Here is a 27,676-nt window from a genome sequence, read left to right as displayed (position 1 = left end):
TGCATCGACTCGCGATCGCCGGCCGGTCAGCGAAGACGACCGAGGCAACCTAAAATTATACTTTTTTTTAATTCCAAATCTGTTACATCAAAAAATAAAACACGTTACAATTATACCGTTAAAAATCTGCGAATCGCCATATATACACTTCATGAGACGCGGGGGGGTTGGGGTGAGGGGGCCGCGTCTTACACCCTCACCGTTCACCGATAACCGTGTCTCTGCGCAATCCGCACAGTCGGCGAGACCCCCAAAGTACCGTGGAACTCCACCACCTCGCACACGCAGAGAAAAGGTGTGCGGGGAAGGTTATGGAATAATCATCCTAAGAGACCTGCCCCCACCCCCCATCCCCGGCCGTGTCCCAGTAACCAACATTGACAAACGTTGGGTCAACGTTTGGCAATGTTATTGTTGGAACCGTTGGTCGAACACGTTGTGGCCCCGCAATAAGGACGTTCCAAGTTTACGGAGGGGACGTGGTGGGGTGGGGTAATAATGCTTTAAAACAACGGAGAGGTGCGAAAACATTCAAAAAGAAAAAAACAAAAGTGAGATTTTTTTCTCTTCTTAGAAAAAGATGGGTGGGTGGGTCGGTGGTTTTTAAATTTGGCGCAAAAAACAGCGAGCGCTTGGGGCTGGCCAGGCGACGGCTGGGATTGACGCGTTACCTCCGCAAGCCCCGTCCGTGTCCAGCCAACGAAAATAATTACAAGGAGAAATGAAAAACTTTTAAATATAGGAGGAGAAAAGAAACTGCTTTGTGTGTTTTAGAATTTTTTTTTCACACGTGGCCAAGTCTTAAGGAGAGAGAGGAGGAGGAGGAGGAATCTATGGAGGATTCTGGAATAAAAAAAATCGCCAAAGGTTTTGAAGAAGTTTGAAAATGTGGCGTCTAGATTTTTGCCCAAAGAAGTAGTTCCTCGAAACGAACTAGTCCCCTGTGGACGAAGCCCCCCGCGCGTACGACGAGAGGGGAGAGAGAGAACGCTTAATCCCCGTGGTGAAGATCGGTCTAAATGAGTACGTACATACTTGCTGCGCTGCCGTCAGCCATCGACGCAGGAGGCAATACCCCTGGGGGGCTGATGGGGCCATCTCACGAGCACATCGTCGTATCGCGCCACGCGTATCACCTGCCCCCCACCTCACCACTCCACAACCGGAGACTCGGGGTGGGGGGGTAACCGTAAAAGCAGATCAGCTTTCTCACCCCACCGCCCCCGGTCGCCCCACCGGCGTGAAAAACAAATCTGGAGCAGGAAATTATTTTCAACCCTTGGAAACCCCCCCCCCCCCCCCCCACGTCCGTTAGCACCTATGCAGACCGGCCACTTTAGAGAGTGCGCGCAGACCGACTTAATTTGTGAAGCAAATGAAACACACGTCGTTAGTTAGTTGTTGTTCGCTCGCCGCCGTGCGATCTACGCCATCAAACAAAAGAAACAAAAAAAATCGCTCCCAAAAACAAACAAAAATTCGCGGGCGGGCAAACGAACGCACTCCGTCCGCTTGGCGAGTCCCGATGCTTTCTCGTCTACAAAAAAATAAAAATCGGCCATCGTAATAATACAGCAGTATCATAACAAATGTGTACACCGTTTATACAGCGGGGGTTAATCTCACCGAATCACTCGCTCTCCTCTTTCGCCCTCTCTGCAGCAGGCTTGAAGCGGAGTCCGCGGTGCACTGTGTGCAAAAACCTCACGTCCGCCAGTGTAAGAACGCGCGGACGACACATCCCATACAGCACCTCCTTGCATCCGCGCAATCACAGAAAACCCATTTCTCCACGAGCCCTTACTCAACTACAGCGCTGCGATTGGGGAGGGAGGTAGGGCAGGTCAGGGGAAGGTTCGCGAGTTCAACGGAGTTGACCGTTGACGCTCCAAAACAAAAACAGGGGAGCCCGTCACCGTCACCCCCCCCCCTTCCTCCATCAGGAAATGCCCCCAAAATAACATTCCCTCTCTCCACCAAGGGTCCTCTCGACCACGTAGGTTTTGTTGTTGTTGTTGCCGTCTGGCGGTTGTGCTGCTGCTGCTGCTGCTGCAACGGCTCTCCGTGCGCTTCCCGTGGTGCTATTGTCCGGCCGTCTGTCCGACGTTGTGACGCCATCCACGTGCTGGGCAGCGTTCCTCGGGTACAACCGTGAAGAAAAAAAAAACATCGGGGAAGATCCTCTCCCCCGCGCCCTCGTAACCGTCACAACCGCCATGCGGCTTCTTACTGCGTGGTCGGGGGGGGGTGAGCGGTTCGTGTGCGGCGCCAATCAGAGGAGAGGGTGGGCGGCAGCGCGGTGCCGGTCGAACCGAGGCCGGGGATCGCACCCAGCAGGACCGGCGTGGCTTATCGTGTCCACCGTTTTTGCTGTGGCTGCCGAGAAGGCGGCGGTCGGCCTTTCCCGACCGACGGCACGACCAGACAAAGCGACCTCGGCGTCGTATCCTGGTGCCGTCGCACGAAGGGGAATGCGTCACACATCGTCGAAGTGAACGGGCCGGGTTGGAAGGGCGGTCGTTTCTGAAGGTCGCCTCCCGCATCTGCTCAACGCCCGCTGCGCGAGAGGGGGCCGGAGGAGCCGGAGTTCGCGCCCCCCGCGGAACGGAATGTCAAAAGCTCAAGTAGTGTGGTGTGCCCTCGGGTCAAGGGGGTCGGAGATCGGCGGGTCTTGGTGGACGAGGGTCATCTGGATATCTTCCGCCGCTTGGCTCCCTTGGGGGTCTTGTCCGAGCGCCCCTTCGGCTGCTCGTCCGCCTGCGGTAAAGGAAGCACAAGCGCACGCACACACGCAGTGTGAGTAGGGACGCACGCACAGTCGCTTCAACAAGCAACCATCTGCCCGGACACACAGACGCCATGCGTCGCTCCCCGCACCCCAGTCTCATCCCAGTTCAAACTTAAAACTCGCTTGCACAACATTTGAAGCCGTTGCAGCCAAGACCAGCTCTGCACGAACCGGCGGTGGACGCCACGATCGGTCACTTCCGGGTTAGACGCGTACCCGTTACCTTTCCTTGAACCAGGGCCGCCACTCAAACCACACTACGGCGCTCATTGGCAACGCTCCGTCGAGAGAAAGACGCAAATTGGACTGCCCAGCCTGAGACCAGGCCAAACCACACGCTCACCAGGGAGACAGCCTTCGAAAACCTGCCCTAGAAACCAGATCCAGAGCGGGTCACAGAGGAGGAGGGCCTGGGGAGCCAGCCCTGGACAGGGCCCAGAGGCACCAGGGTCCGAGTTGGGTCACAGATGGGCACCTCCGGTTAGCACGGTTGGCTACATACAGTGCGAAAGAAGTTCACCACATGTACGTACGCACAGCGAGGGTGGGGGTGGGGCGATGGTACGTACAGCCTCTGTCATCTTGTCCAGTTCCGTCATGGCTTCCTGGATGGCAGCCTCAAGGCTGCTGTTCAGCTTCCGGCTCCTGCGAGGTAACGAGCGCACGGTGACGATGGTGGTGATGACGATGGTGGTGGTGGTGATGGTGGTGGTGATGGTGGTGACAATGGTGGTGACGATGGTGGTGACGATGGTGGTGGTGACGGTGATGACGATGGTGGTGGTGACGGTGATGACGATGGTGGTGGTGGTGACGATGGTGGTGAAGATGGTGGTGAAGATGGTGGTGAAGGTGGTGGTGATGACGATGGTGGTGGTGACGATAAGTCGAAGAATATCGATAACAGCACAGGGGTTGCCACGCTTAAATCATCCAACCCCAAGATCAGTTTTAACACATAGGCTTTGGCGACCAATGTTATTCATAGTAAAGGGTTTTTTTGGGGTGAGATCGCGTACATTTATAGGTGTCGTTAACCCACCATTACCCAGCCAATTAGTAAGGTAATTTATATTTTTGCGATCAAACCCAAAAAATGTTTTATTCTTGCCACGTTTTGTTTACATGGCAAGCCTTACTAATTGGATGTGTCGGTCTGTGGTGGGTTATATTTACGCGATTCAACCAAAAACAACATTTTTATATAACCCAAAGGTATTAGCCATCAACAAACTTGCCTACCCCACCTCACTCACCCACCCACCTCACTTATTCAGTCACCAAACCACCCACAAATTCAACCACTCACCCATCCACACGCACTCGTCCGCTCGCCCATCCATTCATTCACCTGCTCACTTACCGACTCACGTACTCACCTCACCCCCCCACTTCCACCAGTGCATCGATCCACTGACCCACACAAACATCTGCCCACTCGCATATCCATCCACTTACCCACCCACCCACCCTATTTTAACAAAACATTTTTGTAATTAAACTTTTATTTTACCAGGTAAGGCCCACTGCGCTACAAAGTTTTTTTCTGGCCACAAATGACAGCTCAACAGAGTGGCTTCTCAAGTGGACATTTATAGCAGCTAAATACTCTGAACGCGTGACGTTGATTCTTAAAATGTGGGGGGGGGGGGGGAAACGGAGGACCTGGAGAAAAATCCACACGGCCACGTGGAGAGACATCATACAAATCCCACTTACTCACTCACTCTCACTGCAGAACAGGGGGAGATCATACAAACTCCACTCACTCACTCTCACTGCAGAACAGGGGAGATCATACAAACTCCACTCACTCACTCTCACTGCAGAGCAGGGGGAGATCATACAAACTCCACCCATTCACACTGCAGAACAGGGTGAGATCATACAAACTCCACTCACTCACTCACGCTGCAGAACAGGGGAGATCATACAAACTCCACCCACTCTCACTGCAGAACAGGGGGAGATCATACAAACTCCACTCACTCACTCTCACTGCAGAGCAGGGGGAGATCATACAAACTCCACTCACTCACTCGCACTGCAGAACAGGGTGAGATCATACAAACTCCACTCACTCACTCTCACTGCAGAACAGGGGAAGATCATACAAACTCCACTCACTCACTCTCACTGCAGAACAGGGGGAGATCATACAAACTCCACTCACTCACTCTCACTGCAGAGCAGGGGGAGATCATACAAACTCCACTCACTCACTCTCACTGCAGAACAGGGGGAGATCATACAAACTCCACTCACTCACTCTCACTGCAGAACAGGGTGAGATCATACAAACTCCACTCACTCACTCGCACTGCAGAACAGGGTGAGATCATACAAACTTCACTTACTCACTCTGTAGAACAGGGGGAGATCATACAAACTCCACTCACTCACTCTCACTGCAGAACAGGGGGAGATTATACAAACTCCACTCACTCACTCTCACTGCAGAACAGGGGGAGATCATACAAACTCCACTCACTCACTCTCACTGCAGAACAGGGGAGATCATACAAACTCCACTCACTCACTCTCACTGCAGAACAGGGTGAGATCATACAAACTCCACTCACTCAGTAGAACAGGGGGGAGATCACACAAACTCCACTCACTCACTGCAGAACAGGGAGAGATCATACAAACTCCACTCACTCACTCAGTAGAACAGGGGGAGATCATACAAACTCCACTCACTCACTATCACTGCAGAACAGGGGGAGATCATACAAACTCCACTCACTCACTATCACTGCAGAACAGGGGGAGATCATACAAACTCCACTCACTCTCACTGCAGAACAGGGGGAGATCACACAAACTCCACTCACTCTCACTGCAGAACAGGGAGAGATCACACAAACTCCACTCACTCACCATCACTTTGCAGAACAGGGGGAGATCATACAAACTCCACTCACTCACCATCACTTTGCAGAACAGGGGGAGATCATACAAACTCCACTCACTCTCACTGCAGAACAGGGGGAGATCATACAAACTCCACTCACTCTCACTGCAGAACAGGGGGAGATCATACAAACTCCACTCACTCTCACTGCAGAACAGGGGGAGATCATACAAACTCCACTCACTCTCACTGCAGAACAGGGGGAGATCATACAAACTCCACTCACTCTCACTGCAGAACAGGGGAAGATCATACAAACTCCACTCACTCACTCTCACTGCAGAGCAGGGGGAGATCATACAAACTCCACTCACTCTCACTGCAGAACAGGGGGAGATCATACAAACTCCACTCACTCTCACTGCAGAACAGGGGGAGATCATACAAACTCCACTCACTCACTGCAGAACAGGGGGAGATCATACAAACTCCACTCACTCACTCACTGCAGAACAGGGGGAGATCATACAAACTCCACTCACTCTCACTGCAGAACAGGGGGAGATCATACAAACTCCACTCACTCACTCACTGCAGAACAGGGTGAGATCATACAAACTCCACTCACTCACTCTGCAGAACAGGGAGAGATCATACAAACTCCACTCACTCTCACTGCAGAACAGGGGGAGATCATACAAACTCCACTCACTCACTCACTGCAGAACAGGGTGAGATCATACAAACTCCACTCACTCACTCTGCAGAACAGGGAGAGATCATACAAACTCCTCTTACTCACTCTCACTGCAGAACAGGGGGAGATCATACAAACTCCACTCACTCACTGCAGAACAGGGGGAGATCATACAAACTCCACTCACTCACGCTGCAGAACAGGGAGAGATCACACAAACTCCACTCACTCACTCTGCAGAACAGGGTGAGATCACACAAACTCCACTCACTCACGCTGCAGAACAAACTGTTTAACACGTTGGCTTAGGCGACCAAATCCACAACATTTACAATGTGGATTTGCTCTCCAACACACAACCGGTGTGCTGTACGAGTAACGAATTGCCACGTTCTCTATATGTGACAAACCTTACCAATTGGCTGCGTCGGGCGGTGGCAGGTTCAACGTACACAACTATTATATTAACACGACCTAACCTGATAAACCAATATTTGATCATACAAACTCCACTCACAAAAAAGCACCAGAGTCACAAATCGAACCCCCCCCCCCGCCACCCTCTCCTGCTGCGAGTTAGGTGTGCGAGGCAGCGGCGAGCGTACTTGCGGTAGCGCTTGCGTGCGCGGTGGTGCGCCTCCAGCCCCTCGGACAGAGTCTTCAACTTCTCGGGCTCCACCTGTGTGAAGCTGTGGTCTCCGAACCACATGACCCACACCTGCGGCACGCGCGCACGGCAACACAGGAAAGGCAAAGGTCCCCCGTGGAGCCTCGGCAGACTGTCGGGGCAAGTGCTCGTTAGCGAACAGCAGCGGCTATTAAGGCCGGCACGGTGGCGCACGATGGGGCGATTGGTGGGCCAGCACCACGCCCGGCCGCCTTTGTCTCCCCAATGACGATGTTTACACAAAGCACTAAGTACTCATTTGAGGCTGAGTCGACCTAGGGGAGGCCCAGGGCCGGTTCAGATAATCGTCACTGATGTTGGCCGTGAGCGGGAATCGAACTCAGGTGGACGGGTTCATAGCGCAGCGCGCTAACTGCTGCACTCCTGCTCCCCACACACACAGACACGCGCGTACACACATGTACCACACACGTACCACACACGTGCGTACGCGTGTCCGCGCGCGCTCCATATGTCCATGTCAGTGTCCACGTGTGTGCGTGTGTGTCAGCACGCCTGTGTACTGGGTGGTGCTCTCCACCCACCCAGTTGCGTGCCGTGCCGGCCTTCAACTGGCCTGGCACAGGCGCCGTGGTGACGTGTACGGTGCCGGTAACGCGTGTGCTCATCGTCGTCATCGTCGTCATCGTCGTCATCGTCGTCATCGTCGTCGTCATAGCAGTGCACCCGCCTGTCCGCGCTGGCGCCGCACCTTGCCATCCTCGGAGCGCGTGGGGTGGGCGCTGCGCACCTCGTCGTGCCGCACCAGCTTGCCGGGCCACGAGGGGAAGCCCTTGATCTGGCCCCACACCAGGTCGCCCAGGTTGAACGTGCGGGGCCCGTAGCGAGCGTCGTGCACCTCGCCGGCCTCGCCGTCCGCGTCGCCGCCCCCGGCGCCGTCGGCGGGCGCCGGGGATCCCGGCGCCCGGCCGCCGTCCTCGTCCTCGTCCTCGCTGAGGCTGCGCGTGTCCGAGGGGCTCGGCGAGCACCCGTTCACCGGCTCCGGGCGCTCGCCGTTGCACGGGAACGCCGGCGCCTCATCCGGCGGCGCCGCCGCGTCCGGCGCCTCCTCCGCGTCGTCGGCCTCGCACGCCGCGGACGCCTCGGGCGGTTCGGGCGGCGTCGGAAGCGGCGGGGTCGGCGCCGTCGCATCCGCCGTCCGGGGGGACGGCGGCGGGCTGGCGGGAGGCGGAGGGGAGGGGAGGCCGGTCTCCGCCGTCGACGCGCTCCGTTCCTCCACGCCTCGCGGGTCGCGCCAGCTTGCCGGGTTTTCGTCGGCAGATGGCGCCGCCGCCACCGCTCGTGGCGACGGAGCGACGGTTTCCTCTCCGCCGGCGGCGGCCTCGCAGGGCGGCGGCGTCGGCAGGGCGAGCGCCGGCGGCGATTGCGGCAGCGACGGAGTCCCGGCCGGGGAAGGAGCGGCCGCGGCCTCGCGCACCGGCTCCGCGGCGCCGTCGCGACTCCGCCAACGCTCGTCAGGTTCTCTCGGCGAGGCGCCGGCTCCTTCGCAGGTACCGCCGCCTCTCTGGTCCGTCTCGTCGGCGCCACGCCGGGGTAAAGTCACGTCGGAGTCGGCGTCCGCCGATTGCGACGTCTCCCGCGGCGCTTCTTCCCCGGCGCCGGTGCCGCCGCCCGCTCCGGCAGGCGTCGGCGCCGGCCGCTCCGGCGAGCGGCTCTGTATCCCGCGTTCCTCCGGCGCGTCTCCCGCCCGCGCCAATTCCCGGAACTCGCACGACTCGGCCGCCGTGTCCGTGCCAAACCCTGGGGGGGCACCGTCGTCCGTCTCCGGTGCAGCCGCCGGCGACGTCACGACAGACTCGGAGGCGCCGGCGCTCGGGACGGGAGGAGACTCGCGGTCCGAGGCAGCGGCAGCAGGGGACGACGCTCGCGCCGGCGTGGAGCCCGGCGCCGGCGACGGCGACCGGTCGGCGCCGGCGGCGTTGCCCAACGGCGACGGGGCGGTGGGCCCGCCGCCCTCGGCCCCGGCGTCCCGGTCCGGTTGGGGCCGCGTCGGGCCGGGCGGCGGAGGGGCCGCCGGCGCGGGGTCCGGACGGTCGCGAGCGGCGGCGCCGTCCGCGGTCGCCGCCTCCGCGGCTCGGCCCACGCCGACCTGGCGGAGGAGGCAGAGATGAGGCCGCGGTTGGGACGCAGGCGGCCCTCGGCGGCACGGCGGAGCGAGGCCCAGAGTCCGGGTCTCTATCCGGGTCTCGGCCGTCCAATGGAGATTAAACCGAGTGGAACGAGCCGATGGTCTCATCATCCCGGTCACCAGCGACGCTTATTTTATATCGATATTAAAGGTGTCAAGGTGCTTAAAGACACGGCGACACGTATTGGTGGACCGGTTTAGATGGCAGGCGGCGTGCGTGCAAGGCCTGGGGAACGAGTGGGTGGCTACTCGGGGATCACAAAGGGATCAGGGCGAGGGGAAGCAGGAGGAGGGGAATGGGCGATGGAGGGGAGGAGGTGAGGATTTACGAGAGGAACGGAAGGAGGTTAAGGAGGAAGGGGGGGGGGGGGGCTGCTCAAGGGTTAGTGGGTCACCACGCGGGGTGAACGGGTGAGATGGTGACGGGGGGGGGGGGTCACTCACCAGGTTGAGGAGGCATGTGGGGAGCAGCATGGAGCCCGGCAGCAGCGGCGCCGTCAGGTCTTGCGAGAGAGCGGCGCTCGCCAGAGCTGGGAGCTCAGCTGGACAGACACGCGCACACGCAGACACACACACAAAGATCCCCCGTGTAGCCTTAACAGACTGTAGGGGCAAGTGCTGTTAGCGAGCACCTATGAAGGCCGGTACGGCACACGAGGAGGTGGGTGGCCAGCACCACGCCCGGCTGCCTTTTTCTCCCCGGCGGCGATGTTTACTACACACCGCACCAGGTACTCATTTCAGGCTGAGTCGACCTAGGGGAGGCCCAGGACCGGTTCAGATAATCGTCACTGGGTGTTGGCCCACGAGCGGGAATCGAACCCGAGTCACCAGGTTCATAGCACAGCGCGCTCACCGCTACACTACCGCTCCCCACACTACACACACAGACACACACAGACACGTGGACACACACGCACGCACACACACGCAGACACACACGCACGCACGCAGACACACACGCACGCACGCAGATACGTGGACACACGTGAACACAGAGGGACACACAAGCTGACACACGTTCACGTACACACACACACACACACACACGTTGACACGCGGATACACAAGCACAAGGACACACGCAGTGACACGCGTCAGGAACAGACGAAACACGTGTGACAATAGCATGGGGGAGGTCGTTCTGGGGTCACGCGCGCCCAGCTGGCCCTGCCGCGATCCTGGGTTTGTAACCGGATATCACGGCCGCCAAATCGAGATTCAACCGGGTCTCTCGCGTGCGCCGAGTAGGCGATGTCGGCCCCGCCATCAACGACTCAAATGTCGACCCAAAGGCTTCTACAGGAGACCCCGAGACCCACACAGGCAGAGTTGCGATGACATCATGTTCTCAAGCGAGTTTACTCCCTGCTCCCTCCATCGCCCATTTCCTCCTCGTCTTTCCACCTCTCATCTCCCCATGCATTCACTTCACACCTCCTGCTCCCCCACAATCTCCCACCTCCTGCCGTCTTCCACCGATGCGCCCAACTCACCGAGGAGGCTTGATGTGAGCAGGGGGCTCAGCAGATGGGGCACGAGCGACGCCGGAAGCTTCTCTGCGCCGGCGCCACCGCCCAGCGCCACCGCGGCCGCTCTCCCGCTCGGCGTCGGCGGCGGCAGCAGCCCCTCGCCGACCCCAACAGCCGACGGCACGGCTCCCGGCGGCGCCTCCGCCGGCCCCTCGCCGGCGCCCCCCGTCGCCGGCAAAGAACAGACGGCTGCGGCGAGGTGCGGCGCCGCAAACTTGCCGGCGCCTCGCTCGTTCTGCTGCTGCGCCGGCGTGGAAACGACCGACTGCCGCCGTTGGCCGTCGTGCGGCGCCGGCGCGGGCCCCGCAGGCGCCGCGCCGGCGGCGGCGTCCTCCTCCGAAGCCGACGTCTCGGCAAGTTCCAACCGCGGCGAAGGCGCCAGCGCCGGAACGTCATCGGCAGGCCGCGCCGGCGGCGCCTCTGCTTCTTCCCGAGGTAGCGCTTCGCCGGCGCCGCACAGCGGGTTGAGCAGCCCCGCCGCGAGCTGCGGCCCCAGCGTCATGAGCGCCGGCAACGACAGCAGCAGCGAGTTGCCGGCCGCCGCCGCCGCCTCCATGGACGCGGCGGCGGTGAGATTGGCGAGGAAGGTGGTGTCGGCGATGGCGCTCGCCAGGCTCGCCGGGTGCTCGCCGAGCGGCGACGGCGCCCCCGCGTCCGGGAACGGCAGGTTCAGCAGCATAGCGCCGAGCCCCTGCGCCGCCACCAGCGCCGCCAGCTGCTGCTGCTGCTGCTGGTGCTGCTGCGCCGTGAGCGCCAGCTGCAAGAGCAGCTGCTGCACCGCTTGCGACTCCGCGTCGGCGCCGGCGGGCAGCGGCGGCAGGGAGAACGCCGCCGGCGCCGACAGCAGCCCGAGGCTCTCGGCGAGGCCGGCGCCGGCGCCGCCGGGCGGCAGCAGCCCCGGGAAGGGCAGCGGGGGCAGCTGCAGGGCGGCGAGCAGCCCGGCCGGCCCGCCGAGCGCCGGCAGAGTCGACTGGCTCAGCAGCGCCAGCTGCTCCTGGGCGAGTAAAGGGAAGGAGCCGGGCAGGGACAGAGCGGGCGCCAGCGCATCCTGGGAGCTGCCGGACGGCGGCTTGGGGGAGGCGGCGCTCGGGTCCTCGGCGATGGCGGCGGCGGCGCCGTCTTCGCCGGACTCTTCTAGCGGTTGCTCCGTCGACGCTTGCGTCGTCCCGTCCGCGCCGGGCTGCTCCTCCGCACCTGGCGAGCGCGCGGCGCAAGCGACGCCGTCGAGGAGGGATGAACGGGTGTTAAGCGCAATCGCTGCGGACGCCGCACAAAGACCGTGGTCGCCGCATCATCGCGCGGCGCTTGCAGGTGCGCTTCTGCGGCCGTCTGGAACGCTCTTCCCTTCCGATGTTAGGAAGTCACTGGGAGCTGCGCACTTTTAAATCGTCTTCGTCGAGATTGACAAACTGCTTTTGTGGTTAGTTTGTTGTTCTCCCCCCCTCCCCGCACCTCCGATTAGTATGGTTGGCTACAGTGCAAATAGAGTTCAACGTACATACGTATGTATGACCGTATTCTCTGGATCACACACAACTTTGCGTTAAAACACAGGGGGGGAGGGGCAAAGCAAGTTTGACAAAGCGGAGAAGCTGATATTAGATATTATCAACAACCATAAGATAGGTTTTTTTTCGGTTCGATCGCGTAAATATAAAATGTCGTTAAACCCGATTGCTGGACTGCACCCGACACAGCCAACTAGTAGGGGTTGTCACGTAAACAGAACATGCCAATTCGTCACTAGTACAGCACTACGGGTGTGTGTTGGAGAGTAAACTTACAATCAGAGTACAACGTTTCGACAGTAATTACAACGAGCTTCTGCCCGATGATGCTAGTTGTAATATGTACGCGATCTAACCCAACAAACCTATATTATTGATATTGGTCGCGAAAGCCTACATGTTAAATTATCCACAACAATTGCCCATTTATGTACCCAGGAAAGCCTAAACGAGTCTCTCGCATTGAGTAATTTTCAGAGTAATTTTTTGTTTTTTCAGCATTAGGATGTCTCGGCCGATAGCGGTTACAATGTATGGAAGGTAAAGTCACGTAGAAGGGAAATAATAAAATAATAAAAATAAAACATAATAAAATAATTTTTTATGCTTTCTTTTTATTATTTTACCGAAAGAACCAAGAAGATGAATCCCTGCAGTCACGAAAGCTTTAAATCGAAATGTATGGAAGGGTTATTTAGCTGTGGGAGGAAAACGGAGAACCAGGAGGTAACCCATGCAGGACAGGGACAACAAGAACACAAACTCCACACACAAAAGGTGCCCAAGGGGCATCGAATCCCCCACTCACTCACTGTGCGGAGCAGGAGAGAACATACAAACAACAACAGCCACCATTCGCCACTAAGTGGCGGTGACGTCATCACGGCGCTTGTGCCAGGCTGTGTGCACTTTGAGGCCACGTGAAGTGTCGAATGCCCACTGGCAGGAGGTCACGGGACAGACCCAAGTGCCATGGGTTAACTTGCTGAGATGACCGAGATGACTGGCTGAGATGACCGAGATGACTGGCTGATGAATCACCTGTGCCGCCTAATGTGCTAACTTGCTGTTTTAGCTGCCCGGCGCTCCGCTCGTTGTTGTGAGCGTCGCTCCTCCGCCCTCCGTTGTTGTTGGAGGGCGACTGCCTCCAACTGACCAGTAGCGGCCTTCACGAGCCTCCTCCACTGAGGCCGATCCTGACACCGCTGGTACTGGTCATCGGCAAGTCCACTCAGCTCCACGTCCTCCTGTACCACATCACTCCATCTCTTCTCTAGCCCGTGCCGCGCCCGTTTAGCCCCCTCGATCCGGCCGAACAAAAGCTGTTTAGGCATGCGGTGGCTGGGCATGCGGGCTACATGACCCAGCCAATGCAGCCTGATGGGACCAGATCTTTCAAGGATTTGTGAGCTCCTCACACAATCCAGCCGGGTTAAACAATTATTATTATGTCATGTAGGGCAGTCTGCACACAATGGGAGATAATCTTTGCCAGGTGCTTTTCATGGTTTCAGACTCTGGATCGCCTTCAGTACTTCCTCAACAGATGGCACTTCAGCCAGCCACTCACAGGGGGTGACTACTTCTGCCAACATTTGAGGCACTTCAGCCTCAGCAGGGTCATCCCCACTTTGCCCCATGAGGTTTTCCAGGCCGAGGGATTTCCCCTCCCCCAGGACTTCACAGAAACGCTCAGCAAATCTGCAAACCTGTTCCTGGGGGTCGGAGATCGGATCACCTTTCCTTCCCCTAAGGATGGTTGATAAGGTGTGGCGCTGCAAGTTACTTATTTGATGTAATTAAATAGCGATTTGTGATTGCGGGCTACTGGGGCAGGACTCCATCTCCTCAGCAACCTTTGCCACCCACCACCCATCCCTGCAATGCCGCATGGCTCTCTCCGAACCTCCGAGTGAAGGCTGCGGTAAACGTCCTCATTCTCCGACATGTTATGCTGTAAGAAGGTGGGAGTGGGCCTGTCGCTTTTTCTCAGCCAGCCGGAACACCTGCTCCGTCAGCCAGGGTCTATGGGGAGGTCTGGACCGCGTCCCCAAAGCAGCCATTGCAGCTTCATGAGCCACAGTCCTAAACCTCGCCCATTTCCCCTCGGCAACAGGAGCAGGGCGGACGATGCCAACTCCAGCCGCAAGCGATGATGAAATTTTCACTTGCAACTTTCATCAGCTAGCCGAGACGAGGCCACTGTGGGTTTGAATGGGGTCCTGGGTGTACACCCACTACTGGAGTGGAAGAATGGCAGGCGCATCTTACAGATGACAAGTCGATGGTCAGTGGCCAGATCAGCTGGTGTCAAGAACATGGGCCCGCATCCGCTGTTCCGTCACTATGTAGTCCAGCAGATGTTCTTGCTTGGACCCGGCATGCATCCATGATGTTGTGTGGATGCCGGAACAGCGTGTTGGCGATTACAAGCCCATGGGCTTCAGAAAAGTCTAGCAGCCTCCTACCGTTGTTATTGAGCTGATCTGACCCATGCCTTCCAATCACTCCAGACCAGGTTCCAGGATCATGACACACTAGGGCATTAAAGTCACCCAACAGAATAATTATGCCAAGGGGCCACCCTTTAACTGGCACCTGTGATAGGCGGTCATAGAAGGCATCCGATTCATCCCTCCACCAATGTTCATCTTCGGTGGGGACGGAAGCAACCACCATCATCACCCACTCCTCGCCTCTGGTCGATGGGGAGGCGAGCCCGCATTAGCCTGGGGCTTACCGCTTCACACACCTCACCGCCAAGTTCCCATACCCCCTTCATTCTTTTGTTTCGAAGAAGAGCCACTCCCTGTTGTTTGGAAGTCTCCTGTCCCAAGCAGAGGACTGTCCACCCCTCATGGTGAATGAAACCAGAGCCGGTCCACCGGACCTCCTAAATATCACAGAGATCCAAGCGGTGCCGGTCCAGCTCCCTACAGGAGTGGCAGCCTCTCCTCTGCAGCGAGTGTTCGAACATTCCACGTGGCCACTTACTTCACACACACTGTGGAAAACAGGGGGAGAGATCATACAAACGCCACTCACTCACTCAGTGCAGACTTGGGGGAGATCATACAATGTCCACTCACTCACAATGAACAGACTAGGGGGAGATCACACAAACTACACTCACACAGTGCAGAACAGGGGCAGAGAGATCCCACAAGCAAGCTCCAACACAGAGAGGGGCCGCCTGCCCCCAAGGCACGAGTGCCACCCTGCCAAGGGCTGCATACGAACGAGAGAAGAGAGAGATCCAACTAACAATACACCAACCGGCGACGGTCGTGTCCCGCCGGGCCTCGGCGCAATCCGGCGCCTCCGCTTGCGCCACGCCCTCGCTGCCGGCGCTCCCGGTCCCCCCGGCGGGCAGGACGGGCGACGGCGCAGCCAAACTCGCCGCGGATTCTCCCGTTCCGTCCGGCGCTGGCGACGGCGTTGGGAGCCGGTCCACGGGGGTCGCCTCCCTCTCGCCGGCGCCCGACTCCGGCAGGGACAGATCCAGCCCCACCTCTTCCTCGGGGTCCTTCCGCTCGTGCCCGCGAGTCCTGGCGTTCTCGCCGCTCGCGCCCACAGAACGCTCCTGCGCTCGGCCGGGCGAGCTCGCCCCCCCCTTCAACCGCGCGGTCGCCACGGCGCCGCCGGCGCCATCAACGACCCCGTTGCCGGCGCCGCATTCGTCCACACTCATCCCGGCGGCGACGGCACCGTCTAAGTCCCAGGCGTGACCCTTCGCGGCAGCGGCGGTGCCGGCGTCGTCCGGGGAGGCGACCTCGGGCGCCGCCGCCGGAGCCAGCTGGTTGCCCGCCGCCCTCGCGCCACCGGCGCCCGCCTGCTGCGAGCTCATGCTCTGCAGCAGCTGCGACATGGGGTGGCTCCCAAGCAGCCCGCCGCGCCACAGCACCTGCGGCGGGCCTTTCGGCGAGCCGGCCCTCCCGTCGGACGGCGCCGGCTGCTGATGCTGTTGGTGCACCAGCTGCTGCGCCGACTGCTGCTGCTGCGGCACCTGCTGGCGGAGCATGCTCAGCACGTCGGCGGCGGTGGGGCCCGACGACGGCGGCGCACGGTGGCGCCGGTGGTGACCCCCGCTCAGCCGGTCGCGCAGGGACGGCGCCGCGCCGACGGGGCTGCCGGCGCCGTCCCCGCCGGGTAGCAGCACGCTGCCGGCACCCTGGAAGACGCCGCGCTTGCTCGGGAGGTCGGTGCCGCCGGGCTGCTTGCCCTGGTTGGCGAGCTGGGCCTTGGCGGCGGCCGACAGGAGGCTGCTGGCCGGGTAGGAGGTCGGGTTCTGTTGACTCAGCACCTGGAGAAGTAGAAGTGAGTGAGAGTGTGAGCGAGCGAGTGGGAGGAGGGGTTCTGTTGACTCAGCACCTGGAGAAGTAGAAGTGAGTGAGTGAGTGGGAGTGAGCGAGCGAGCGGGAGGAGGGGTTCTGTTGACTCAGCACCTGGAGAAGTAGGAGTGAGTGAGTGAGTGGGAGTGAGCGAGCGAGTGGGAGGAGGGGTTCTGTTGACTCAGCACCTGGAGAAGTAGGAGTGAGTGAGAGTGGGAGTGAGTGAGCGAGTGGGAGGAGGGGTTCTGTTGACTCAGCACCTGGAGAAGTAGGAGTGAGTGAGTGAGTGAGCGAGCGAGCGGGAGGAGGGGTTCTGTTGACTCAGCACCTGGAGAAGTAGGAGTGAGTGAGAGTGGGAGTGAGCGAGCGAGTGGGAGGAGGGGTTCTGTTGACTCAGCACCTGGAGAAGTAGGAGTGAGTGAGTGAGTGGGAGTGAGTGAGTGGGAGTGAGCGAGCGAGTGGGGGGAGGGGTTCTGTTGACTCAGCACCTGGAGAAGTAGGAGTGAGTGAGCGAGTGGGAGGAGGGGTTCTATTGACTCAGCACCTGGAGAAGTAGGAGTGAGTGAGTGAGTGGGAGTGAGCGAGCGAGTGGGAGGAGGGGTTCTGTTGACTCAGCACCTGGAGAAGTAGGAGTGAGTGAGAGTGGGAGTGAGTGAGCGAGTGGGAGGAGGGGTTCTGTTGACTCAGCACCTGGAGAAGTAGGAGTGAGTGAGTGAGTGAGCGAGCGAGCGGGAGGAGGGGTTCTGTTGACTCAGCACCTGGAGAAGTAGGAGTGAGTGAGAGTGGGAGTGAGCGAGCGAGTGGGAGGAGGGGTTCTGTTGACTCAGCACCTGGAGAAGTAGGAGTGAGTGAGTGAGTGGGAGTGAGTGAGTGGGAGTGAGCGAGCGAGTGGGGGGAGGGGTTCTGTTGACTCAGCACCTGGAGAAGTAGGAGTGAGTGAGCGAGTGGGAGGAGGGGTTCTATTGACTCAGCACCTGGAGAAGTAGGAGTGAGTGAGTGAGTGGGAGTGAGCGAGCGAGTGGGGGGAGGGGTTCTGTTGACTCAGCACCTGGAGAAGTAGAAGTGAGTGAGAGTGGGAGTGAGTGAGCGAGCGGGAGGAGGGGTTCTGTTGACTCAGCACCTGGAGAAGTAGGAGTGAGTGAGTGAGTGAGCGAGCGAGCGGGAGGAGGGGTTCTGTTGACTCAGCACCTGGAGAAGTAGGAGTGAGTGAGTGAGCGAGTGGGAGGAGGGGTTCTATTGACTCAGCACCTGGAGAAGTAGGAGTGAGTGAGTGAGTGGGAGTGAGCGAGCGAGTGGGAGGAGGGGTTCTGTTGACTCAGCACCTGGAGAAGTAGGAGTGAGTGAGAGTGAGAGCGCGCGAGCGAGTGAGAGGAGGAGGGGGATTTTAGCAAGTTATGTTTGGGTGGCAGGGTAGCGGCAGTGATAACACTTGATAATTGTTTTTTTACCCCATTGGAACCTCATTTGCCGGTAAAAAAGAAAATCTTTTTTTTACCCTTCTATCTGGCAACAAAACTGACACCTTTTTTTTTTTACAAGGAGTCATGTTTTCATAGACCACAATACTTGCAGCCATAATGCAAACAAAAAACATAACTCTGATAATGTATGCACTGTCCTTGAAGTTGATTGGTCCACACCCGAGACAGCTTTCCTTAGGAGCCTAGTCTCGCATGAAAAAAAGGCGTCAGTTTTGTTGCCAGATAAAAGGGTAAAAAAACAATTATCATATTTTTTACTAGCAAATGAGGTTCCAATGGTGATAACACTTGTTAGCTTCGCAGCAAGAAAACCCCGAGTTCAATCCCCGACGACTCGTACACCCCCTTTCAGTGCGGAGTTTGTATGTCTCGCACCACGTGATCAAAGACGATGTAAAATAGTGTCGGGGACCAGAGGGCAGCCTCTGTAGGACAGGGGATGGCTCCGACTCCCGGGCACGTAGCTTCACCTGGGCATGCCCCGCCATCGTGAAGACCCCAAATGATTTTGAGCAGTGTCAGGGACCCCGAAAGCAATGAATTACCCACACAATCTCTTACACACACACATTCAAAGACAAAGATTATCCTTATCGCTTTAAGAGACCGTTGGGACAAGTACTAGCTATTAAGGCTGGCACAGCGCACGATGGGGTGGGTGGCCAGCACCACGCCCGGCCGCCTTTGTCTCCCCAGTGGCGATGTTTACACACCGCACCAGGTGCTCATTTGAGGCCGAGTCAACCGAGGGGAGGCCCAGCACCGGTTCAAATATTCGCCGGGTATGTAACCACTTGACCACCGCACGCACGCACACACGCACGCACACTTTCACACGACTACACACACGTGCCGGTGCTACGCCGCCAGACAGCCCACCGCACCTGGCACAGCGGTGTGCCCAGGAGGCCCGGCTGTTGTTTTCCCTGCTGCTGCTGGTGCTGCTGGTGCTGCTGGTGGTGGTTGCTGGCGTACGAGTGCGACGCCGCCGCCGCCGCCGCCGCCGCGCCAGGCAGACCGATGAGAATGGACGGCGCCAGCTCCTTGTAGCCAGCGTCCCCGCTCAGCCGGGGCGACCGGGCCGCCGGACCCCGCGCCCCGCCGGCACCGCCGGCGCCCTCGACGCACCCCGAGCCGGAGCGCGGCCTCTGAGGCGAGGCGTCGGCACGGCAACCCGCGGGCCCCGCGCCGTGGTAACCGTCCGGAGAGCCCACGTGGTGCTGCTGCTGGTGGTGGTGAAGGTGCTGAGACGTGGATGTCGGCATCGTCATCGACGACGCCGCCGCCACCGCCGCCGCCGCCGCCGCCCGTGCCAAGAGATGGTTGCCGTGACCGCCCCCCGATCCGGCGCCACCGCCTCCTCCTCCCGCGCCGCCGCCGTGCTTCATGGCGGTCGGCAGCGGCAGGTTGCTAGGCAACGGCACGACCACCGGCGTGGCGTTGAGCGGCGAGGGCAGCGCAAACGCCGTGGGGTTCACGAACTGTCCGCTGGCGCCGCCGCTCGTAGCGGCGCCGCCGCCCGTAGCGGCGCCGCCGCCGAGATTGGCGGGCCGCGCCGGGATGGGATCCAAGATGCCGAGCGGGTCTTTCTCGGTGCCGCCAACAGGACTGCGGCGCAGCGCGCACGCCGGCTTGCCACCGTAGTAGCCGTGAGCCGCCGCCGCGGCCGCCGCCGCCGCGGCCGCCGCCGCCGCGGCCGCCGCGTGCTCCACCAGCGGGAGACCGAACGGCGCCGCCTTCTTGGCGAACGGGCTCTTGGGCGTGAGCGTCGGCGAGTGCGGCACGGCGCCGGCGCGGCTCGTGGCGGCCGCCGCCGCCGGCGGGCAGCCCGCGGGGAGCAGCCCTCCCGCCGCCGCCGCCGCCGCCGCCGCCGCCGCCGCCGCCGAAGGGCAGAAGCCCGGGCTGCACCGGCTGCCGTAGGCGTCGGGGCTGCCGACCGACTCGGCGCAGGGCGAGGTGGCGCCTTCGCCGAAGAAGCACGAGCTGCTGGAGGAGGCGGCGCTGCTGAGGCTGCCTTGGCTGCCGTAGTACGGAGACCGCTGGCCACGCTCGCCGCTCCCCGCTCGCTGGCGCCCCCCGGAGGAACCGGGGCCGGCGCCGCCGGCGCAGGCGTCCCGGGGCTCCGGCGTGCCGCCGAGAGACCACTCGGAGCTGCCGAGCCGAGGCCGGGCGCCGGCGGGCACGGGCGGCTCGGGCGCCGCCTCGCACGGCCGCGCGGCGTTGGCGCCGTGGCCGGCGCGCAGCCGCGACAGGAAGGAGTTGGCGCGCGCCGAGAGGCATGAGGGGAAGAGCAGCTCGGCGCCCGGCTTGGGCCGGCCGGAGCGGCCGCCAGGCCCGGTGCTGCCGCCGCCGCGTGGCGCGGGACGCACGCCGCCCTCGCCTGCAACGGGAGGGGAGGTCAGCGGTGGCGCCGTGGCGGTGGTGGTGGCGAGCGGGCCCACGTGCCAGTGGCTCGGCGCGTGGCAAGTCACTCTCCGCCCGACCGACCGACCCATCCACCGCATCTACCCAACCGACCACAACGATCGCGCGGCCATTCACACCGGCCCTCGCACTCACCAGCAGAGGAGAGCACCATGGCGGTGGCGGTCGTGGTGCGGTGATGGTGGTGGCGGTGGTGGTGCCCTCCCGTCTCCATGCTCTTGTGGAGCGTTGCCATGGCGATTATCTTCCGCTTGTGGTTGCACAGCTTGGTCATGTCGGCGTCCGCCTTCACGTCCTCCGCCGAACGCGGCCGCACCGCAGCTCCGCGCTCAAAGTTGAACACCTGACCCAGGTGCGCGGGGGGGGGGGGGGGAGATTGTGTATGGGTCTGTGTGTGTGTGCGCGCGAGAACATCGCCACTGGGGAGACAAAGGCGGCCGGGCATAGTGCTGGCAACCCACCCCCCCCATTCTGGCCTTCGTAGGTGCTCGCTAACAGCACTTGCCCCACAAAGTATGCCGAGGCTATACGGGGGATCTTTGCCGCTGTGTACAGGTAGCGCCCTCCAACAACAATGAAAGGCGGAGGAGCGACGCTCATAAAACAAACGAGCGGAGCGCGCCTGGGGCAGCCACGTCACACCGAGTCGGTGCAATAGGGAGCGCAGGTGGTGCATCTGCCGGTCATCTCAGGCGGTCAACCCATGGCGCCTGCTGGGTCTGTTCCGTGACCTCCTGCCATCATCAGCGAGCCTTTGACATTCCACGTGGCCGCCTGACAGCTGCACCTAGCCTGGCACAAGCGTGGTGCTGACGCCCGTTGTTGGTGCACGCGTCTGTTGGGCGTATGGGTCCATTCGTACGCGGGTCAGCCTGTGTCGCTGTGTCCATCTCTGTGGGTCAGTATGCGTCTCTGTGGGTCAGTATGTGTCTGGGCAGTATGTCTATGTGGGTCAGTATGTGTCTATGTGTGTCAAGTATGCGTCTATGTGTGTCAGTGTGCGTCTCTGTGTGTCAGTATGCGTCTGTGTGGGTCAGCACGCGTCTCTGTGGGTCAGCATGTGTCTCTGTGGGTCAGTATGCGTCTCTGTGGGTCAGTATGCGTCTCTGTGGGTCAGCACGCGTCTCTGTGGGTCAGCACGCGTCTTTGTGGGTCAGCACGCGTCTCTGTGGGTCAGCACGCGTCTCTGTGGGTCAGCACGCGTCTCTGTGGGTCAGTATGCGTCTCTGTGGGTCAGTATGCGTCTATGTGTGTCAGTATGCGTCTGGTCAGTATGAGTCTCTGTGTCAGTATGTGTCTCTGTGGGTCAGTATGTGTCTGGTCAGTATGAGTCTCTGTGGGTCAGTATGTGTCTCTGTGGGTCAGTATGTGTCTATGTGGGTCAGTATGCGTCTCTGTGGGTCAGTATGTGGTGTCTGGGCAGTAGTCGTGCAGCGGTTCGCGTGCTACGCTCCAAAGTAAGCTCGCAATAATCGTCAGACCGTGAAGATTAATATCCGGCCGGTCTCCGATGTGTGCCTCGGGTTGCCAAAACTGCCTTCCGGCCAATATCTGGCACCGAGGTGCCTTAATAAATAAGTTGCATTATTAAAACGGCTACTTTCTCTATTAAGCTGGGATAGCAAACACCCGAAGGATAATAAAACAGAAACAGAAACATCCGGGCTTCGGAAACTCCGTTCTGGAGAAGCTCCCAGCACGCGTAGCGAAACGTCGGACAACCACACACCGCAAGAGGCCGCACACGGCAGCACGACCGCGGACACCCCACGCGGCCACGATGTCGTAACGCGTCGCGACAAACAAAGATCATCGCGGCGACCCCGAGCTCCAGCCGAGAGTGATGGGGGTCCCAGACGGGGTCTAGACGGTGGGTGATGGGGGTCCCAGACGGGGTCTAGACAGTGGGTGATGGGGGTCCCAGACGGGGTCTAGACCGTGGGTGATGGGGGTCCAGACAGGGTCTAGACAGTGGGTGATGGGGGTCCCAGACGGGGTCTAGACAGTGGGTGATGGGGGGTCCCAGACGGGGTCTAGACCGTGGGTGATGGGGGTCCAGACAGGATCTAGACCGTGGGTGATGGGGGTCCAGACAGGGTCTAGACAGTGGGTGATGGGGGTCCCAGACGGGGTCTAGACGGTGGGTGATGGGGGTCCCAGACGGGGTCTAGACAGTGGGTGATGGGGGTCCCAGACGGGGTCTAGACAGTGGGTGATGGGGGTCCCAGACGGGGTCTAGACAGTGGGTGATGGAGGTCCCAGACGGGGTCTAGACAGTGGGTGATGGGGGTCCAGACGGGGTCTAGACAGTGGGTGATGGGGGTCCCAGACGGGGTCTAGACAGTGGGTGATGGGGGTCCCGATGGGGTCTAGACAGTGGGTGATGGGGGTCCCAGACGGGGTCTAGACAGTGGGTGATGGGGGTCCCAGACGGGGTCTAGACAGTGGGTGATGGGGGTCCCGATGGGGTCTAGACAGTGGGTGATGGGGGTCCCAGACGGGGTCTAGACAGTGGGTGATGGGGGTCCCAGACAGGGTCTAGACAGTGGGTGATGGGGGTCCCGATGGGGTCTAGACAGTGGGTGATGGGGGTCCAGACGGGGTCTAGACAGTGGGTGATGGGGGTCCCAGATGGGGTCTAGACAGTGGGTGATGGGGGTCCCGATGGGGTCTAGACAGTGGGTGATGGGGGTCCCAGACGGGGTCTAGACAGTGGGTGATGGGGGTCCCAGACAGGGTCTAGACAGTGGGTGATGGGGGTCCCGATGGGGTCTAGACAGTGGGTGATGGAAGTCCCAGACGGGGTCTAGACAGTGGGTGATGGGGGTCCCAGACGGGGTCTAGACAGTGGGTGATGGGGGTCCCGATGGGGTCTAGACAGTGGGTGATGGGGGTCCCAGACAGGGTCTAGACAGTGGGTGATGGGGGTCCCAGACAGGGTCTAGACAGTGGGTGATGGGGGTCCCGATGGGGTCTAGACAGTGGGTGATGGGGGTCCAGACGGGGTCTAGACAGTGGGTGATGGGGGTCCCAGACGGGGTCTAGACAGTGGGTGATGGGGGTCCCGATGGGGTCTAGACAGTGGGTGATGGGGGTCCCAGACGGGGTCTAGACAGTGGGTGATGGGGGTCCCAGACAGGGTCTAGACAGTGGGTGATGGGGGTCCCGATGGGGTCTAGACAGTGGGTGATGGAAGTCCCAGACGGGGTCTAGACAGTGGGTGATGGGGGTCCCAGACGGGGTCTAAACAGTGGGTGATGGGGGTCCCGATGGGGTCTAGACAGTGGGTGATGGGGGTCCCAGACGGGGTCTAGACAGTGGGTGATGGGGGTCCCAGACAGGGTCTAGACAGTGGGTGATGGGGGTCCCGATGGGGTCTAGACAGTGGGTGATGGGGGTCCCGATGGGGTCTAGACAGTGGGTGATGGAAGTCCCAGACGGGGTCTAGACAGTGGGTGATGGGGGTCCCAGACGGGGTCTAGACAGTGGGTGATGGGGGTCCCAGACGGGGTCTAGACAGTGGGTGATGGGGGTCCCAGTCGGGGTCTAGACAGTGGGTGATGGGGGTCCCAGACGGGGTCTAGACAGTGCGTGATGGGGGTCCCAGACAGGGTCTAGACAGTGGGTGATGGGGGTCCCAGACAGGGTCTAGACAGTGGGTGATGGGGGTCCCAGACAGGGTCTAGACCAGGGGTCGGCAACCTACGGCTCCGGAGCCGCATGCGGCTCTTTACGGGCTGCTTCTTAACGATGAGTACGTATGAGTACGTATGTACTCAGATGCATTGCGGCTCTTGAAATACTGAATTTTGTACCGAATTGGAAAGAAATGGCTCTTCTTGTTATTTTGGTTGCCGACCCCTGGTCTAGACAGTGGGTGATGGGGGTCCCATACAGGGTCTAGACAGTGGGTGATGGGGGTCCCAGACGGGGTCTAGACAGTGGGTGATGGGGGTCCCAGACGGGGTCTAGACAGTGGGTGATGGGGGTCCTAGACGGGGTCTAGACAGTGCGTGATGGGGGTCCCAGACGGGGTCTAGACAGTGGGTGATGGGGGTCCCAGTCGGGGTCTAGACAGTGGGTGATGTGGGTCCCAGACGGGGTCTAGACAGTGGGTAATGGGGGTCCCAGACGGGGTCCAGACAGTGAGTGATGAGGGTCCCAGACGGGGTCCAGACAGGGTCTAGACCGTGGGTGATGGGGGTCCCAGTCGGGGTCTAGACCGTGGGTGATGGGGGTCCCAGACGGGGTCTAGACAGTGGGTGATGGGGGTCCAGACGGGGTCTAGACAGTGGGTAATGGGGGTCCCAGACGGGGTCTAGACAGTGAGTGATGGGGGTCCAGACAGGGTCTAGACGGTGAGTGATGGGGGTCCCAGACGGGGTCTAGACCGTGGGTGATGGGGGTCCAGACAGGGTCTAAACAGTGGGTGATGGGGGTCCCAGACGGGGTCTAGACAGTGGGTGATGGGGGTCCCAGTCGGGGTCTAGACAGTGGGTGATGGGGGTCCCAGACAGGGTCTAGACAGTGGGTGATGGGGGTCCCAGACGGGGTCTAGACCGTGGGTGATGGGGGTCCTAGACGGGGTCTAGACAGTGGGTGATGGGGGTCCTAGACGGGGTCTAGACCGTGGGTGATGGGGGTCCTAGACGGGGTCTAGACCGTGGGTGATGGGGGTCCTAGACGGGGTCTAGACAGTGGGTGATGGGGGTCCCAGACAGGGTCTAGACAGTGGGTGATGGGGGTCCCAGACGGGGTCTAGACCGTGGGTGATGGGGGTCCTAGACGGGGTCTAGACAGTGGGTGATGGGGGTCCCACACGGGGTCTAGACAGTGGGTGATGGGGTCCCAGACGGGGTCTAGACAGTGGGTGATGTGGGTCCCAGACGGGGTCTAGACAGTCAGTGATGGGGGTCCCAGACGGGGTCTAGACAGTGGGTGATGGGGGTCCCAGACGGGGTCTAGACGGTGGGTTATGGGGGTCCCAGTCGGGGTCTAGACAGTGGGTGATGGGGGTCTAGACAGTGGGTGATGGGGGTCCAGACGGGGTCCAGACAGTGAGTGATGGGGGTCCCAGACGGGGTCCAGACAGGGTCTAGACCGTGGGTGATGGGGGTCCCAGTCGGGGTCTAGACCGTGGGTGATGGGGGTCCCAGACGGGGTCTAGACAGTGGGTGATGGGGGTCCAGACGGGGTCTAGACAGTGGGTAATGGGGGTCCCAGACGGGGTCTAGACAGTGAGTGATGGGGGTCCAGACAGGGTCTAGACGGTGAGTGATGGGGGTCCCAGACGGGGTCTAGACCGTGGGTGATGGGGGTCCAGACAGGGTCTAAACAGTGGGTGATGGGGGTCCCAGACGGGGTCTAGACAGTGGGTGATGGGGGTCCCAGTCGGGGTCTAGACAGTGGGTGATGGGGGTCCCAGACGGGGTCTAGACAGTGGGTGATGGGGGTCCCAGACGGGGTCTAGACCGTGGGTGATGGGGGTCCTAGACGGGGTCTAGACAGTGGGTGATGGGGGTCCTAGACGGGGTCTAGACCGTGGGTGATGGGGGTCCTAGACGGGGTCTAAACCGTGGGTGATGGGGGTCCTAGACGGGGTCTAGACAGTGGGTGATGGGGGTCCCAGACAGGGTCTAGACAGTGGGTGATGGGGGTCCCAGACGGGGTCTAGACCGTGGGTGATGGGGGTCCTAGACGGGGTCTAGACAGTGGGTGATGGGGGTCCCACACGGGGTCTAGACAGTGGGTGATGGGGTCCCAGACGGGGTCTAGACAGTGGGTGATGGGGGTCCCAGACGGGGTCTAGACAGTCAGTGATGGGGGTCCCAGACGGGGTCTAGACAGTGGGTGATGGGGGTCCCAGACGGGGTCTAGACGGTGGGTTATGGGGGTCCCAGTCGGGGTCTAGACAGTGGGTGATGGGGGTCTAGACAGTGGGTGATGGGGGTCCAGACGGGGTCTAGACAGTAGGTGATGGGGGTCCAGACGGGGTCCAGACGGGGTCCAGACAGGGTCTAGACGGTGGGTGATGGTGGTCCAGACGGGGGTCCCGGACCGCCTGTGCTCACCTTGTGTAGTACAAGGGGACACTCCAGGCCACACTTGCAGGTGCCGTCGGCGAGCAGGTAACTCTTCACCTCCTCCATGGAGCACAGCACGCTGCCTCCGGGACTGGATGCGGACAGAGAACAAAGATTCCCCCACCGCCACGTGTTGGCAGCCCCATTGCCGGCGATCGCTACACCTACGCTTGGTTGCGCAGGAAGGGCGCAAACGAGTCTCAATCATCTTTGCAGGAGGGTTCTGCCAAGTTTTTTTTTTGCAGGGAGGGAGCAAGGAAGGAGTGGGGGGGGGGGGGGGGATGTTGCTGCCAAGCATGCAACATCAAATTGGGTACATTTTTGCCGGTAATCATTTTTGGCATTACGATGTTTTTGGAAAATACCGATTACATTGTGTGTGTGTGCGTGTGTGTGTGGGGAGCGATAGTGCAGCGGTTAGCGCGCTGCGCTATGAACCCGGCGACCCGGATTTGATACCCGCTCATGGTCAACTCCGGTGACGATAATCCGATCCGATCTCGGGCCTCCCCTCAAATGAGTACCTGGCGAGGTGCGTAAACATCGCCACTGGGGAGACAAACGCGGCCGAGCGAGGTGCCGGCCACCCGCCCCCTCGTGTGCCGCCCTTCATGAGGTGCCGCTCGCTAACAGCGCTGCCCCCCCCCCCCCCCCCCCCCCACAGTCCGTGAAAGACGACACGGGGGATCCTCGCACCTGGTGTAGGTGACGGCGTGCGACTCCACCTTGCGCTGCCACCCGACGGGCACCATGACCGCCGCCACCACCAGCACCTCGTGAGCGCCGGATGTCTCGCCCTCTTTAGCGCCATTCATGTCGCCGTGACGACTGCGCCGCCGCCGCCGCCGCCCCGCCCCCCCGCCAACCCGCTCGTTCCCGCTCTCCGGCTCGGCTCCCTTCCAGCTCGCCCTCTCCCGCCCGCCCACACAACCCGTCCGCTCGCCGCCCGTCCGCCCGCGGTCCGCGCTGCGTCTCACGTCATGCTGGCGCGCTCGCCCCGCGAGCTGGCGCCGCCACGCGATGGCCGGAGACGCGGCGCCCCGCTGGGACGTGTCGCTGCCGTCGCCGACCCGCTGCTGCGGCCCGCCGCCGTCGCCGTCGTCGCCAACGACGACGACCGGTCGGAGACGATTCTCGTACTTCCAAGTCTCGTTCCCCT

General features: G+C 60.6%; 1 protein-coding gene across 1 annotated transcript; it reads right to left on the bottom strand.

The window, feature by feature from the left end:
* Nucleotides 1-123: 123 nt before the first annotated feature.
* LOC133358256 (collagen alpha-1(I) chain-like) lies at nt 124-27,676 on the bottom strand. Its single transcript, XM_061576496.1, has 11 exons — nt 27,214-27,676; nt 26,506-26,608; nt 20,570-20,777; nt 18,895-20,390; nt 15,475-16,501; nt 10,655-11,884; nt 9,603-9,700; nt 7,722-9,119; nt 6,948-7,060; nt 3,358-3,433; nt 124-2,757 (listed from the first exon to the last, which is right to left on the bottom strand). The coding sequence occupies exons 1-11, from the start codon at nt 27,330-27,332 to the stop codon at nt 2,686-2,688; spliced, it is 5,940 nt and encodes a 1,979-aa protein (XP_061432480.1). The 5' UTR covers nt 27,333-27,676; the 3' UTR covers nt 124-2,685.

Source organism: Lethenteron reissneri, chromosome 61, assembly GCF_015708825.2.
Source record: "Lethenteron reissneri isolate LAM-NWPU_2019-01 chromosome 61, ASM1570882v1, whole genome shotgun sequence".
Lineage (NCBI taxonomy): Eukaryota > Metazoa > Chordata > Hyperoartia > Petromyzontiformes > Petromyzontidae > Lethenteron > Lethenteron reissneri.
Note: the sequence above shows the minus strand (reverse complement) of the source record. Positions and strands in the feature narration are given on the sequence as shown.